Here is a 15,913-nt window from a genome sequence, read left to right on the forward strand (position 1 = left end):
CGCTTCAAATGTCTTAATACGATTGTTTGGTTGACTCCCATCATTGACACAATCTCCCTGATGGTTAGACGTGGATTGGTGTCAATTATGACTTTTAACTTGTAGTCATCAGACTTCAATAGCCGCCCGGTACGTGGTTTATCAATGAGTGAAAAATCTCCAGATAGGAATTTTGTAAACCATCTTCGTACCTGTCGAACTATGATGACATCTGCTCCATACACTTCACAAATGTTTTTGGTTGCCACACTCGCGGTATTGTCTTTACGGAATTCATAAAGTAAACAATGACGTAAATGCACTTTATCGAGCGACATTTTGAAAAAATACAAGGGGTCATTACTGTACTCTGGCTAGGCCAAAACTGAATAGAAAGTAGAGGAAAAGCATCCTTTATACAATGGAATCATAAAAAAGAAGATACTATTCATAATTTATGAAAAAAAAAAAAATTTACCTGGGATCATAAAAAACGGTCATTACTTTTGCATCAACCCAATATATATATATATATATATATATATATATATATATATATATATATATATATATATATATATATATATATATATATATATATATATATATATATATATATATATATATATATATATATATATATATATATATATATATATATATATATATATATATATATATATATATATATATATATATATATATATATATATATATATATATATATATATATATATATATATATATATATATATATATATATATATATATATATATATATATATATATATATATATATATATATATATATATATATATATATCGTAGTCATACAGGAGAAAGTGACCAAGTGCATTTGTTTACAAAAACGTGATCATTGACTATTTGATGTCTTACTAGCGTAATATTGCACTGAAAACATCCCAAAGGATTTTAAACTTGGAAGTATAATATATTGACTTGGTAAAAATGACTAACTGCATTGGTGTTTATTTTGTTGCCAAGCAAAAGTGACTTAAATGGCCCATTTTACCTTTTCTTAGTTGGTCACTTTCTCCTGTACGCTGTGATGAGTTGTGTAAGTGTTTTTTAAACTTTTAATTTTGCAGAGACCTTCATTAAATATTTTGCGCAATATTTTGAGTGTCTAAATTTTTGTGTACAAATCTGGGTTTGTACACCTAGAAGATTACAATCGACATCGTACTAGGCTAAACCCTATAAAAATAGGCTACAGGGCCTAACTAACTAACTAACTAACCATCACGCCGCTTCCCCGCAGGGGTAGGCAGAGAGAATCGCACGCCACACCACTCTGTCTTTGCAAACATTCTTTGCCTCTTCTACATTCATGCATCTCCTCATACATACCCGACGATTATTACGACTCCTGACCCGGCCGCATTCAAGTATTTGATATACCTGATTGTGCCAAGTTTTCCTCGGTCGTCCTCTGCTTCTTTTTCCAACTACATTCGCCTCATAAATTTATTTAACCATTCTTTCTTCACTCATACGCTCCACATGTCCAAACCATCTCAACACACCTTTCTTAATTTTATCGATAATGCTTATCTCAGCCTTACATTCTTTCCTTATTTCATCATTCGAACATTTACCAAACATCGTTTTGCCACACATTCGTCTGAGCGATCGCATTCCGACTGCATTCAGTCTGCTTTCATCCTTCTTTTGCCAACTCCATGCTTCGCTTCCATACATAAGGGTTGGAACCAGAACTCCATTGTGTACTGCCAGTTTAGCTTCCGCTGATAGATTTTTATTTGCTTAAACTGATTTTGGTGCACCATTCACTCTCCTTTCTATGTCTTTGTCAATCTTTCCATCCCTAGAAAACATACTACCCAAATATATGAAATCATCTACCTGTTCCAAAAGTTCACCAAGAAAAAAAAAAGAAGAAGACAACATAATAATTCTAAGTGGACTATATCAAATTTGTAAACAAAGATTTGGACGCACTGAAAATATTGTAAAAGAACGCGTTGATTTTATTAACGCCATTCAATCGTATGTATGTAAAGATCAATCATTAAAAATTCGATATATATTTTTTTTACTTGTTCATATAATTAAATAAATAGTATAAAATGAATTATTTTAAATCTAAATTTGTCTAGGTCACTGGCTCAGGAAGTCTTGTATCTCTTGTATTGACTTTCCCTTAGTTTCGGGAAGGAAGAGCATGGTTATGAAGCCGCCGACTATGGCTGAGACTCCGAAGAAGTAGAAAATAAAGTGGCTTCCAAAGGCTGCCGCCACAGGAGCATAGAAGCGCAGGATGATGAAGGTGTTGAGGAAGAGCACTTGGACAACCACCATTCCAGCAACGCTTCGAACCTGGAACAAATGTTATCCTATATTTTGTATACAGTGAAACCTGTATCTATCGTTTTTAAAGGGACCTATTGAAGTAAACTATGAGTGCGGTATAAAGAAGTCAATACACAAGTATGTAGATACGATGGAGTAAAGATACCCTCCTCCCAATCTGCAAAACCATTAGTAGGTGAAAATTTCAAGAATACTAGTTTTAGATGTAAATACATGTATTAATTAAAAAAAAATACAAAGTTGAACTACAGGGGTAGGCAGAGAGAATAGAACGCCACACCACTCTGTCTTTGCAAACATGCTTCGCCTCTTCCACGTTCATCGCATCTCCTCATACATACCCGCCGATTATTACGACTCCTAACCTGACCACTTTAAAGTATTTGGCATACCTGATCGTGCCATGTTTTTCTCGGTCTTCCTCTGCTCTTTTTTCCACTTACATTCGCCTCATAAATTTGTTTTACCGTTCTTTCCTCACTCATTCGTTTTACATGTCCAAAACATCAAAGTACAAAGTTGAACAGGACCCAAAGATCTTCAGACCTCTTCTGCTGTATCCATCACACAAGCTTTCGATAGTCTGTATCCCACACGTTGAAATATTGTCGTCGAATATAACAAAATAGAGAAAATAAAAATAAAAACAGACAAATTATATCAAATACGTAGCATAATTCAAACGATGATGCGGTAAAATGTTGGATAGAAACGATCGATGCGATCTATTTTTGTATGAAATAAATTCGTGGTAGAAGAAATAAACGACACATCCGGGAAAACTATTATTCGAGGAACGATAGAGGTGTCGCTGTATTTAACCCTAGATCACAGGTAGGCAGTAACGTGCACAGATAATGATTAAGGATAGGTAGTAGAGTTAGGTAGTAAGGTAAGCTAAGTGCTACTTACAAGGGTAGGCAGTAAGGTAAGGTATTACATATATTATTATCACTTTGTTGAAAAACAAAAATAACAATAAAATTTAAAAATCAAACACTTGTGTGAAACAAGTATGTGTGATGTGTCGCAATTGATGTGTTTTTATACATATTTATGCAAATGGTACAATAGTACCGTATAAATCAAAATAAATAAATAAATAAAAAAAACTTTTTGTCCATTTATTATAAATTTTCTGTTTATGAAAACCAGCGTTGATTTTTTGTTCTCTTCCCATGCGCCATCTATCCATATTAGCACTGACATACTAGGAATTTTATCGTAGCTGCACGAATATGGCAAAGTACGAGATAACTTGTAGTCGGTGTCCTGGCAAAGAATGCAATCTACGAGTCATCTCGTAGTTGGCAGTCCACGTGTTAAATAAGTGTTTTAATTTTACATTTAAAGTTTTTTTTCTCTTTATTTTAAATTATTATGCATTTCACAATATATTATAATTACTAGTACAAAAATATAAAATATTAATACAAAAAAAGATCCCACAAAGGCATGGCCAGTGTGTGGGTATACATTATATTTTAGATTATAATAAAGGGCACTGGCAAGAATACAAAAGATAGTATCAGGAACAAAATTAGATTCAATGTGCTAATAAACTAAAAATATTTGATTTTAACAGAAAACAAAAATTAAAAAAGGCAAAAATGAAAAAAAGTTACTAAATATGTACTATATGAGTTATACGTTTAAAAGAAAAAGGTACTTGCATCTGTTTTTTTTTTTAATAAATAATTTAATCAAAAGTTTGAATTAAGGCAAACTTAGGTAATTAATGTTTAACATATAGTCTTTGTGGAATGAATTTAACAGTTTTGGAGTATGAAAAATGCGAGTTTTTGCGCGAGTCTGGATTTGCAAAAAGGGATTTCTAGTAAATTTTTCATTATTTGGCTAGATCTACATATTAGTATTTTAGGAAATAAATGTTGGCGCACGAAAACATATTTTAGACACTGTTGGCAATAGATTTCTCGTAGCTCCAAAAGCTGTCGTACCTCTCTTACTTCACGACTTGATATATATTCAAACTTACTTCGTTCGTCAAGAGATCCGACATGAGGATGAACGGTATAGATCCGGCTCCGATCGTGTAGGTGAAGACGCAGAGAGACAGCGCCACAACCGGGATCCACGACACCATCTGGAGGTCAACCTCCATGTACTGCAGATGGAAGAAGGTGCCCATGGTGAGCATGCAGATCCCGACGCTTATGCAGGAACAGGACATGAGCACCTGGAAACATTGCAAGACTTGGTTGTTTGAAGGGTGAGAGTCGATATATCGATGGTTTACTTGTCATAAGCATGGCTCGTCGATATATCGACGATTTTGGCAGATTTTTTTGGCAGTTGAGCTGTGAGGTTGTGTCGCAGTATGCGCATTTCTTGATAATTTTCACAAACAACACACAAATTTAAACACGGACAAATGCCGTGGCGTTGTTGGGTAGACACTCGACTGCAAAACTGGTGTCGCGGGTTCGATTCCCGCCAATTGCAAAATTTATACAATTTTTTTTTAATTGGTCTGGGATTTTGTGATTACATCTATTTACACTATCCTTACTTTTCTACCTGTAAACAGGCATAAAAATAGAGGCTTTGCCGGTTATTCCTACGAAAAGACTATTATTTTTCTGATATATATTTTTAAACAGGTAGGTTTATTGTTTTTATATTTTGCGATGTATTAGTTTTGGTTATTTAAAAAAAAATAGTTTAAATAATGGTTATTTTTTGTCCGCCTCCGTAGTGTAATGGTCAGCATGCTCGCCTACCGTTCTGGAGGTCCCGGATATAAGTGATTTTTTCACTCTAATATTTATTCAATATTACACTGGACTGGCACCTGAAGTGGAGGGCTGATCACCTTTCCTTCATGTGTAATCGATCGAGATAACACTGCGTTTATATGAAACAGTGCCCTATGCACCATTGGGGTGCGGTAAGGGATTATTATTATTATTTAAAAAAAATATATTACTTTATTCAATGATAAGACAAATGTGTTTCAGTCTTGTTAACCTTAATCCCATGTCCCAAAATGAGAAATGGAAATTACTCATCAGGAATATTTTATGTATGTAATATGTTTTGAAAAAAAATATATTAAAAACAAATGCCTTGACCAACCTTCCTTCCGGCCCTCTCGACTAGCGATGTGACAAATATGGCTCCTACAATTTGTATGCCTCCATACACGGCCGATGCGCCTTCCGCTGACAGGCTTGCTGCACCGCTCTCCAAGAAGATGGAAACTGAGTAGCTGTGGACCGCTATCATCCCAATCCACCCTTGGATGCAGATGGCCATGACGCTGAAGAGAAAGCCGCGACGTACTGGCTTCACAAATACTGGAAAAAAATTACATTTCATTATGGATCAAATTATTAGAACCCATACATCGGTAGTGTAAAGGCAAACTGGTATATCTGTCAAATTTTGCATTTTCTATGTTTATTTTATTAAAATTAAACACTTGAATAAACCACTTTAATGAGTTTTATTTTATTTACGACTAGTTTCGAAAACGACAGATGTTTTCATCTTCTGGTATAAATTAAAACGATGTTTTAATGTCTAAAAATGTTTTAATTTGTACCAGAAGATGAAAACATCTGTCGTTTTCGAAACTTCAAGTGTTTAATTTCAATAAAATAATAATGTCATTCCACGAAGTTAATGCCGAATCAATAAATAATATTCTCTATGTTTGTTCCACAAAATGTCTAAAATAGTGTATTCTGTAATCTGGCAAAAAATAAATATTTAAGTCAGCTTTTGAACTTTTTACTGTGCAACAGATCTTTTTAGGTAAAACCTGAATATTTTTTCTCCATTTGAAAAATATTTAGGATATTTAAAAAAGAATTAAATAATACCTTTTCTTTAAAATGCAAAAACAACACTTTCTGCCCTGTGGCGGGTAAATATTAAGTTAAAAATATGCCTATATATATGCCTATATATAGTGCATTTTCTGGGCATTCCGAAAACATGCACATCTGAAAATTGACGATTTTTTAAATATGACGTTGTTGAAAGGAGTGAACGACATGTTTCCTGTCAAGTTGAGACACCTTTAAAAATAAAGTCTATCCAACTCACTTAGCTGTTTTGCTGCTATGAAGCGGGAAGTCGGCGCTTGCTTGGTGGCCTCTTGCAGTCGCGTCAACTCTTCCACCACTATGGGATGCTGGGTATCCACTCGACGCAGCCAGGCTATAGATTTTTCTGCCCTCTGCAATCACCAATTCAAATAATTCCATTAATTGATTCGACAGTTATGTAGTTAATGACATGTTGACTATTAAAAAAAAAAACACTTCTATTCTACCACTCAATGATTTTATTTATTTTTTTAATTCGTGTTTTTTATTTAAAACCCTTATCCGCACCCCAATGGTGCATAGGGCACTGCTTCATAAAAACGTAGTGTTATCTTGATCGTTTATACATGAAGGAAAGGTGATCAGCTCTCCTCTTCAGGTACCAGTCCAGGGTAATATTGAATAAATATTACATTGAAATAATCACTTGTATTTATTTGACCCCCCTCTGGAAACCTCCAGAACGGTAGCCGAGCGTGCTGACCATTACACTACGGAGGCAGACAAAAATTCATGTTTTACGTGGTAAATACCACTGTTTCTTAAAATCTACTGTGACACGTGTTTCGATGCATTCCGCATCATTTTCAAACACCATACTTAATGCTAATTCTAAATTTTAGAGTTGGGTCCTTGGGACGTTGAAGGTTGAAGAGGGGCTGTTTCTTATTTTTATTTATTTATTTATTTAATTCAATTTATTTTTATTTCTTATCAGTGGGAACACAGACAATAGGGGGAGGCTTTAGTCATTGTCATATTGTTAGTTAAGATTTTACCACAAAGTGACAAAGCCGAATCAATTAATAAAAAGAGTTTTATTACATTGAACAGGACTAGTTTCGAAAACTAACAGGTGTTTTCATCAACAGTTTTACTTTTCACCTGCAAGTGCTTAATTTTAAAACAAAAAACAGTCAAATTTATACACGTATCTTTTCATGGTTAGTACTAACTTAATATGAATATGAAAATGATTCTATTCATGCCATCTATGGGTCAGCCTACGAACTTTTCAGCCCATTTGCTACTTTTTTAAGATTTTTTTTCTATAAGATTTCTAATTGAAAAATCGTATGCATTTAACGCCATCTTTGTGTCAGATTATGTACTTTTTAGCCCAACTGTTACTTCAATTAGATTTTTAAATAATAAAAAAATACCTTTTCATACCTCAATCTTTTCTTTCATAACCAGCCAAACGGGCGTCTCAGGCATTTATAAGTCAGCCTGCGAACTTTTCAGCCCAATTTTTACTTTCATAAGATTTTAAACACAAAAAAATCACATGCATTTAATGCTAGTAACGTCTTCTATGTGCGAGCCTACAATTTTTTCATCCCAACTTTTACTTCTACATATAAGATTGTTTAATTTAAAAAAAATAAGTTTTCTACCTCCATATTTCCCCTCATAACCAGCCAAGCGGGCGTCTCAGGCACTATAATTTAACCTGCGAACTTTTCAGCCCATTTTCAAAAAAAAATTTTATTTGTATACATTTATTTAAATCACAATTTATACATATTTAGAACTCACATATTTTTTTTATAAATACATATTTTTTCACCAAACCACCTTGTGTGTCTTGTTGGTTGAGTTATTTTTTTAATACATTTTTTATTGTTTTTAACGATTTTAACCTAATATACACACAAAAAAGAGAAAAAAATTAAGAATAAAAACATTTCACAATTTTCATACAATTAACTCTTGTTACTCTAGCAAAAAAAAAGTTACTTTTATAATATTTTTAATATGAAAAAATCACATGCATTTAATGCTAGTAACGTCATGTATGTATGTGCCAGCCTACGAACTTTTAATCCCAATTGTTACTTCTACATATGGTATAAGATTGTTTAATTAAAAAAAAATACCTTTTCATACCTCCATCTTTCCCTTCATGACTAGCCAGGCAGGCGTCTCAGGCGGTATGAGGAAGAGCAGAGCACTCAGTACGGCTGTAGCCAGCATCACCATGGCGGCCACCTTGTAAGACACGAATCCGCCTATGACGTAGGCAGTCGTCATGCCTAGGGTGAGGGTTAGAGTGAACAGCGAGCCCAGCACGCCCCTGATCCTGGGCTCGGCCGTTTCGCCCGTGTAGGCGGGGATGTTGCCTATAGCGAGGGCGATCCCGATACCCAGGACGAACCTGCCTGCCAAGAGGTAGTGGATGTTGTCCGAGGCGAGAATCAGTGAGGCGTTTATCTGGAATTTTATGAGAGATAATCAAGAAAAAGACTATTAAGAATTTCCTGGAGAGACCTCATCACGAATGAGGAAGTTCGTCAAGGAAAGGAGGAAGGCACCTGCTCAGGACCTTGTCCGAAAGACGTGCAAGGTGGATCGGCCATGTAATACGTCAAGAGGGTCTCTTGCATGCCATAATGGAGGGTTTGACCGAGGGGACAGACTCTAGGGGACGCCCACGCCCAGAGTACCTGGAAGACCTGTGCTGAGACTAGGACGTGCGCTGCTCATCATATGCACATTTCAAAAGAGCCGCACAAGACAGGCAAGAATGGAAGAGAAGAACAGAGGAAATTGCTGCAAACCAATCCCAGGATTGAAACCAGAGAGAGAGAGAACCAATTTTTTTTTCTTCTTTGTCTTATTCTGCTAAGTGTAGGCCTTGTGACCTGTTTTTAAAAGGGATTAACATCCTGAAATGTCGATTCCCAGCTCGGCTGTAGAAACTTAAAACACAGCAAGGGACATTTTTTTTGTACGTTTATTTGCATTTTTGGACTAAGTAGAATCTACTTATGTTTTGAATATTGAAAGCATTAACTTTGTGGATCATATTGATATATTATTTTAAAAAATAAAAAAACTTTGTTTTTTGACCCACTCAAAGAATCTACTTAGTCCAAAAATGCAAAAAAAAACGTACTATGGAAAAAATGTCCCTTACTGTGTTTTGAGTTTGGGCAGCCGAGCTGTCAATCCATTTCTTTGGTGGTCTGCCCGGAAGTTGTCTACAATGCAATGTGGTAGGGAAAATAGTGGGAAAAAAGGAATTTTCTTCTTCTTTATCTTATTCTGCTTAGTGAAGGCTTTGTGGCCTGTTTTTAAGAGAGATTTAGCCTCCTGCGATGTCGATTCCCAGCTGTTAATCCAATTCTTTGGTGGTCTGCTCGGAAGACGTCTACAATGCAATGTAAGGGAGTCTGGATGGTTCCATTCTCATCACATGCGCAAACCATTGTCTTCTTCATTGTCTTTCCCTCTGTTTTTTCTTTTCTTTTTAATATTACATCTTTTGACATCTCAACATAGACCACAACGCCTGAGTGGAGAATCCCTTTGTTAACAAGTATTTGGACACACTTAAAATGTTGTGATTTTTATTTTTAAAAATAATATGGAAATAACTCCTGTAATTGAAGATAATCCAGATTTTGTGAACTAGTATTTGGACACACTTAAAATGTTGTGATTTTTATTTTTAAAAATAATATGGAAATAACTCCTGTAATTAGAGATAATCCAGATTTTGTGAACTAGTATTTGGACACACTTAAAATGTTGTGATTTTTATTTTTAAAAATAGTATGGAAATAACTCCTGTAATTAAAGATAATCCAGATTTTGTGAACAAGTATTTGGACACACTCAAAATGTTATTCTACCTATAATTGACCACCACAATACTATTTTTTTGGAACTCCTACCAAATATTATAAATCTCATGATACAATACGTTTGAGCTCACTGTAGCCATCTATGGTAGAAAAAAGATAGCTTTTATTTAGCAGAGACCCTTTTCACCATTTGAACAAGTATTTGGACACACTCAAATTGTTGTAAATTAATTGACTCTAAAAATGAAAATGATACTTTCTGGCGTTTCTCATGTATGTAATTATAATACAGTTAGTTAGTTAGTTAGTTAGTTTTTACAATGATTAAAAAAAAACTTGTTTTTTACCACTTGAGTTTTATTATAGACTACATGTTTCAGAAGTTAAACTTCCATCATTCAGGTCTGTATAATAACTGTTATTATACAGACCTGAATGATGGAAGTTTAACTTCTGAAACATGTAGTCTTTAATAAAACTCAAGTGGTAAAAAACAAGTGTTTTTTTTAATCATTGTAACATGTCTTACCACAAAGTTAATGCCGAAACAATAAATAAAATAGTTAGTTTTTAGTGAGTCATCCTCACCGCAAAGGGTATGGCCGCCGCCATGGCACACGCCTTCCTCCCTAGAGCCTCGGATATAAGGGCTGTCAGGGGGGTGCATATGAGGGATGCTAGCGGGAACAGGGCGGCCAACCACGACAGCAGGGCCGGCGTCAGTTGGCCCTCGTGGTCGGCAGCCTTCATTTGAGGAATGGCGGGGGACAGCCATCCTATGCCCATGCCGCTGTTGAACGACCCTAGGTTACCTGGAATCAACATATCATTCACAAATTTACAAAATGTTGTAAAAATACGATAAACACAAATTTATTTACAACATTTTGAGTGTGGCCAAATAAATTATCTGGTCAAATTATAAGCTTAAATAATAAAAATCTGAATTATCTCCAATTACAGGAGTTATTGTCATATTATTTTTTAACATCTTACCAAAGATGAAGAAGAATATGGAAGTCTGGGCATTTACGGGGCTGACGACCGTCATAGGCTGGACAAATTATAAGCTTAAATAATAAAAATGAAAATGGTATTTTCTGGCGTTTCTCATGTCTGTGATTATAATCCAGGATTCGGACCTCACATACTAATATAAGAGTTTCTGCTTAGTAAAAAGCTTCTTTACATCTCACCAATACATGTCTCAAGTGAATTTCTAGTGATTCAAGAACAAGGTTTCTAAATTGGTTCATATATATATAGAACTTCCAAGAATTTGAGTAGTGTGGTTGTCAATAATGGGTAGAATTGGTGAATGTTACACGTGTGTAAAGTGATCACTTAAACCAGCATGACGGTCGTCAGCCCCGTAAATGCCCAGACTTCCATATTCTTCTTCATCTTTGATGAGGTATCAACAAAAAAAAATATTTATTTATTTATGGTTCACAAACAATGTAAAACATATAACAAGAAATGAAGTGGTCAGGTTAGGAGTCGTAACAATCGGCGGGTATGTATGAGGAGATGCATGAACGAAGAGGCGAAGAATGTTTGCAAAGACAGAGTAGTGTGGCGCTCTATTCTCTCTGCCTACCCATTCGGGGAAGCGGCGTGATTAGTTAGTTAGTTTTTTTAGAAATGAAATACAGTGCAATCCAAATTGTTTGAATGTCTTTCATCAATTAGATGAGAACACAACAAACTTACAGAAACAAATAAAGGCGCAGGTTAACGAGTAACATTCACCAAATCTACGCATGATGACAACGACACTACTCAAATTCTTGGAAGTTTCATATATATATATATATATATATATATATATATATATATATATATATATATATATATATATATATATATATATATATATATATATATATATATATATATATATATATATATATATATATATATATATATATATATATATATATATATATATATATATATATATATATATATATATATATATATATATATATATATATATATATATATATATATATATATATATATATATATATATATATATATATATATATATATATATATATATATATATATATATATATATATATATATATATATATATATATATATATATATATATATATATATATATGTATATATATATATATATATATATATATATATATACGTATTTTATCCATTTAAAAAAAAACATTGCACAAGAATCACTAGAATTTTCACTAGTGACATCTCGGCTGTCCAAATTTAAAACACAGTAAGGGACATTTTTTTGTAGTAGGTTTTTTTTTGCATTTATGGACTAAGTAGACTCTACTTAGTCCAAAAGTGCAATAAAAACCTACTACAAAAAAATGTACCTTATTGTGTTTTAAATTTGGACAGCCGATCTATTGGTGAGACAAAGAAGCTTTTTTGTTGTTAGGAAACTCTTATATTAATTCAGTAAATATTAATAATATGCGTTTATGGTGGTAAGATCTTCATTTATATATTTTTTTATATTCAGTAGGAATATCTTATAAATAAAAAAATTTAAAATCATTCCCTTTTGGAGTTGGTTGTTCAAAAAGAGTTACGACTTGTCTTTCATTAAAAATTAATTCAAATTTAATATTAATTAACGTCAACCTTGAACTTGAACAGGTTTCAATATGTGAATTATGGCGGCTTGCCAAATTATGAGAAGCGGAACTTGGCAAGAGGTTCGTTGGTAGTGACTTTCAAAACTTCTAAGCAAAATGTATCGGGAAAGAAAACTTTAGATCATAAACAGACTCCAAGTCTGCGGCATTGACGAGTATGTACGTCACAAAGGGAAATAATTCGGGATTCCGTTGGAAGTAAGGAATCATTATAACATACCAGTCCAGTCCACTGAAACTCTTTATTCCAAACTTATATTTTATATATATATATATATATATATATATATATATATATATATATATATATATATATATATATATATATATATATATATATATATATATATATATATAAATATATATATATATATATAAATATATATATATATATATATATATATATATATATATATATATATATATATATATATATATATATATATATATATATATATATATATATATATATATATATATATATATATATATATATATATATATATATATATATATATATATATATATATATATATATATATATATATATATATATATATATAATATATATATATATATATATATATATATATATATATATATATATATATATATATATATATATATATATAAATATATATATATATATATATATATATATATATATATATATATATATATATATATATATATATATATATATATATATATCGCTCACTCTTTTCAACAACGTCATTTATCAAAAATCTTCAATTTTCAGCTGTGCACGTTTTCGGAATGCCCAGAAAATGTACTATATCCCAGCAAAAGCGGCATAATATTTACCCGCTACAGGGCAGAAAGTGTTGTTTTTGCATTTTGAAGAAAATGTGTTATTATTTATTAAAATATACCATCTTTTTTTCAGATGGAGAAAAAACATTCATCTAAAAGATCTGTTGCACAGTAAAAAGTTCAATAAATACCTTGATATTTATTTTTAAAACATTTTATTATATTTTTAAACTTTAAAAACGTATATTTATGTATGTATATATATATATGTATATATATATATATACATATATATATATATATATATATATATATATATATATATATATATAAATATATATATATATAAATATATATATATATATATATATATATATATATATATATATATATATATATATATATATATATATATATATATATATATATATATATATATATATATATATATATATATATATATATATATATATATATATACATTTATGGTTTGTGTTATTATAACTTAATAACTGTCAACCGATTGCGAAAAAACAGCTTTTTTTCTCAAAAATAAATAACAGTTAACTTTTAATAAAATATTAATTCTGAGTTAACTTATTAATTTGAGTTGCTAATTGAAAAGTCAAAAAAAAAACCCTACATGTTCTTTAAATATACATATGTATGTAAATGTACTTCTAACTGTCAAAGCAAAAAAAAAATATGTGAGTGGATTCTAAAATGTATATTCACTGAAAGCTAATTAGTAAGTTATAAAATAAAAAATAACAAAATTAGATCCTCAAATATTGCTTTCAAAAATAAATAAATATTTACAAATGTAATTTTAATGAGTGACATTAATATGATTTACATAAAATAGAGTTTATCAGCACAATTTAAAAAAAAAATTAAGAGAAAATTTACATTCTTGCATATCGCTCATTCCTTTCACGTCATAAATCAAAATACTTGATTTCTCAGGAAAACGTTTTTAAATTTTAAAAATATAATGCAATGTATTAAAAATAAATATCAAGCCACTCACTGAACTTTTTATTGTGCAACAGAACTTTTTAGGTTAGACCTGAAGGTTTTTTCTCCATTTGAAAAATATTTAATACATTTAAAAAAATAATTAAACAATACCCTTTCTTAAAAATGCAAAAACAACACTTTCTGCCCTGTAGCGGGTAAATATTAAGTTAAAAATATGTCTCTTTTGCTGGGATATAGTACATTTTCTGGGCATTCTAAAAACATGCACAACTGAAAATTGTCAATTTTTGATTTATGACGTTCTTGAAAGAAGTGAGCAAATATGATAAATAGTAATTTTATTAGAAATATATTTTTCAAGTAAAAAAATATTGAAAAAATTCCACAAAACATTCAAATAATGAGTAAAAATAAATATTTTTAAAAAGTTCATACATTTCAGTACAGTCTAAATTTTAATAAAAAATATTTTATTATATAAATTAATAAACAAAGTCACTATCATTCTTCAAACCCTTATCCCAGTTTATTTGATATATGATGCAGTGTCATAAGCACCCCAACGGTGCATATGACACTGCATCATATAAACGTAGTGCTATCTTGATCGTTAACACGTGAAAGAAAGGTGTTCAGCCCTCCGCTTCAGGTACCAGTCCAGAGTAATATTAAATAAATATTGGAGTGAAAAAATCACTTATATTTATTTCACCCCCCCCTGGGAATCGGACTCGCGATCTCCAGAATAAACACAGTCACTAATCACAAAAATTTGAATTCAACTCACATACTAACGCTGCGAAAATTTGTGTTATTGGAAACTTGTGTTTTTTCTCTTCATTTTTGGTATCCATCCTTCGTTAAATTTTTATATTCACTTTCCGATGTTACTTTTTCTGTGATGACTTTATCAAATTGTCAGACGGCTGTGATGTTACTAGCTACAAAGCTTACATGGTACTAACGCTAGCCAAGAAATTTAGGAATTCCTCAATTCGATGACATATGTTTTACGTATGCATGTAGGTACTCACAATACGCTATAAGCATATATTTACTTTTATATTTTTACAAAAACATTAGTAATATTAGTAATATAATCACATGCGATTTTGGTCGATCCAAGGACCAACATGCACTAGGAATTACAAAAAATATATATATATATATATATATATATATATATATATATATATATATATATATATATATATAAAAAAATATATATATATATATATATATATATATATATATATATATATAAATATATATATATATATATATATATATATATATATATATATATATATATATATACATATATATATATATATATATATATATATATATATATATATATATATATATATATATATATATAATTAAACTAACAAAAAGTAATCAATATTTTAAATATTGTTTGTAGAAATAATTTTATGTATTATTTGGATAAAAAACAACATTTTAATAAAAATCATTTCAATAAAAATTGGCATGCGTATATGCAAGCTAAATA

The 15,913-nt window shown here is 31.0% G+C and overlaps 1 protein-coding gene across 1 annotated transcript; it reads right to left on the reverse strand.

The window, feature by feature from the left end:
- Window positions 1-2,048: 2,048 nt before the first annotated feature.
- LOC148308604 (facilitated trehalose transporter Tret1-like) lies at window positions 2,049-15,359 on the reverse strand. The gene is made up of 7 exons (XM_088261444.1): window positions 15,185-15,359; window positions 10,589-10,812; window positions 8,301-8,624; window positions 6,409-6,541; window positions 5,434-5,654; window positions 4,334-4,534; window positions 2,049-2,340 (listed from the first exon to the last, which is right to left on the reverse strand). Exons 1-7 carry the CDS (start codon window positions 15,249-15,251, stop codon window positions 2,122-2,124), a joined length of 1,389 nt encoding a protein of 462 aa, XP_088117570.1. The 5' UTR covers window positions 15,252-15,359; the 3' UTR covers window positions 2,049-2,121.
- Window positions 15,360-15,913: the final 554 nt, after the last annotated feature.

The sequence above is a fragment of the Brachycentrus maculatus genome, unplaced genomic scaffold (genome assembly GCF_059751285.1).
Source record: "Brachycentrus maculatus isolate JH-2025_06_01 unplaced genomic scaffold, ASM5975128v1 h1tg000156l, whole genome shotgun sequence".
Lineage (NCBI taxonomy): Eukaryota > Metazoa > Arthropoda > Insecta > Trichoptera > Brachycentridae > Brachycentrus > Brachycentrus maculatus.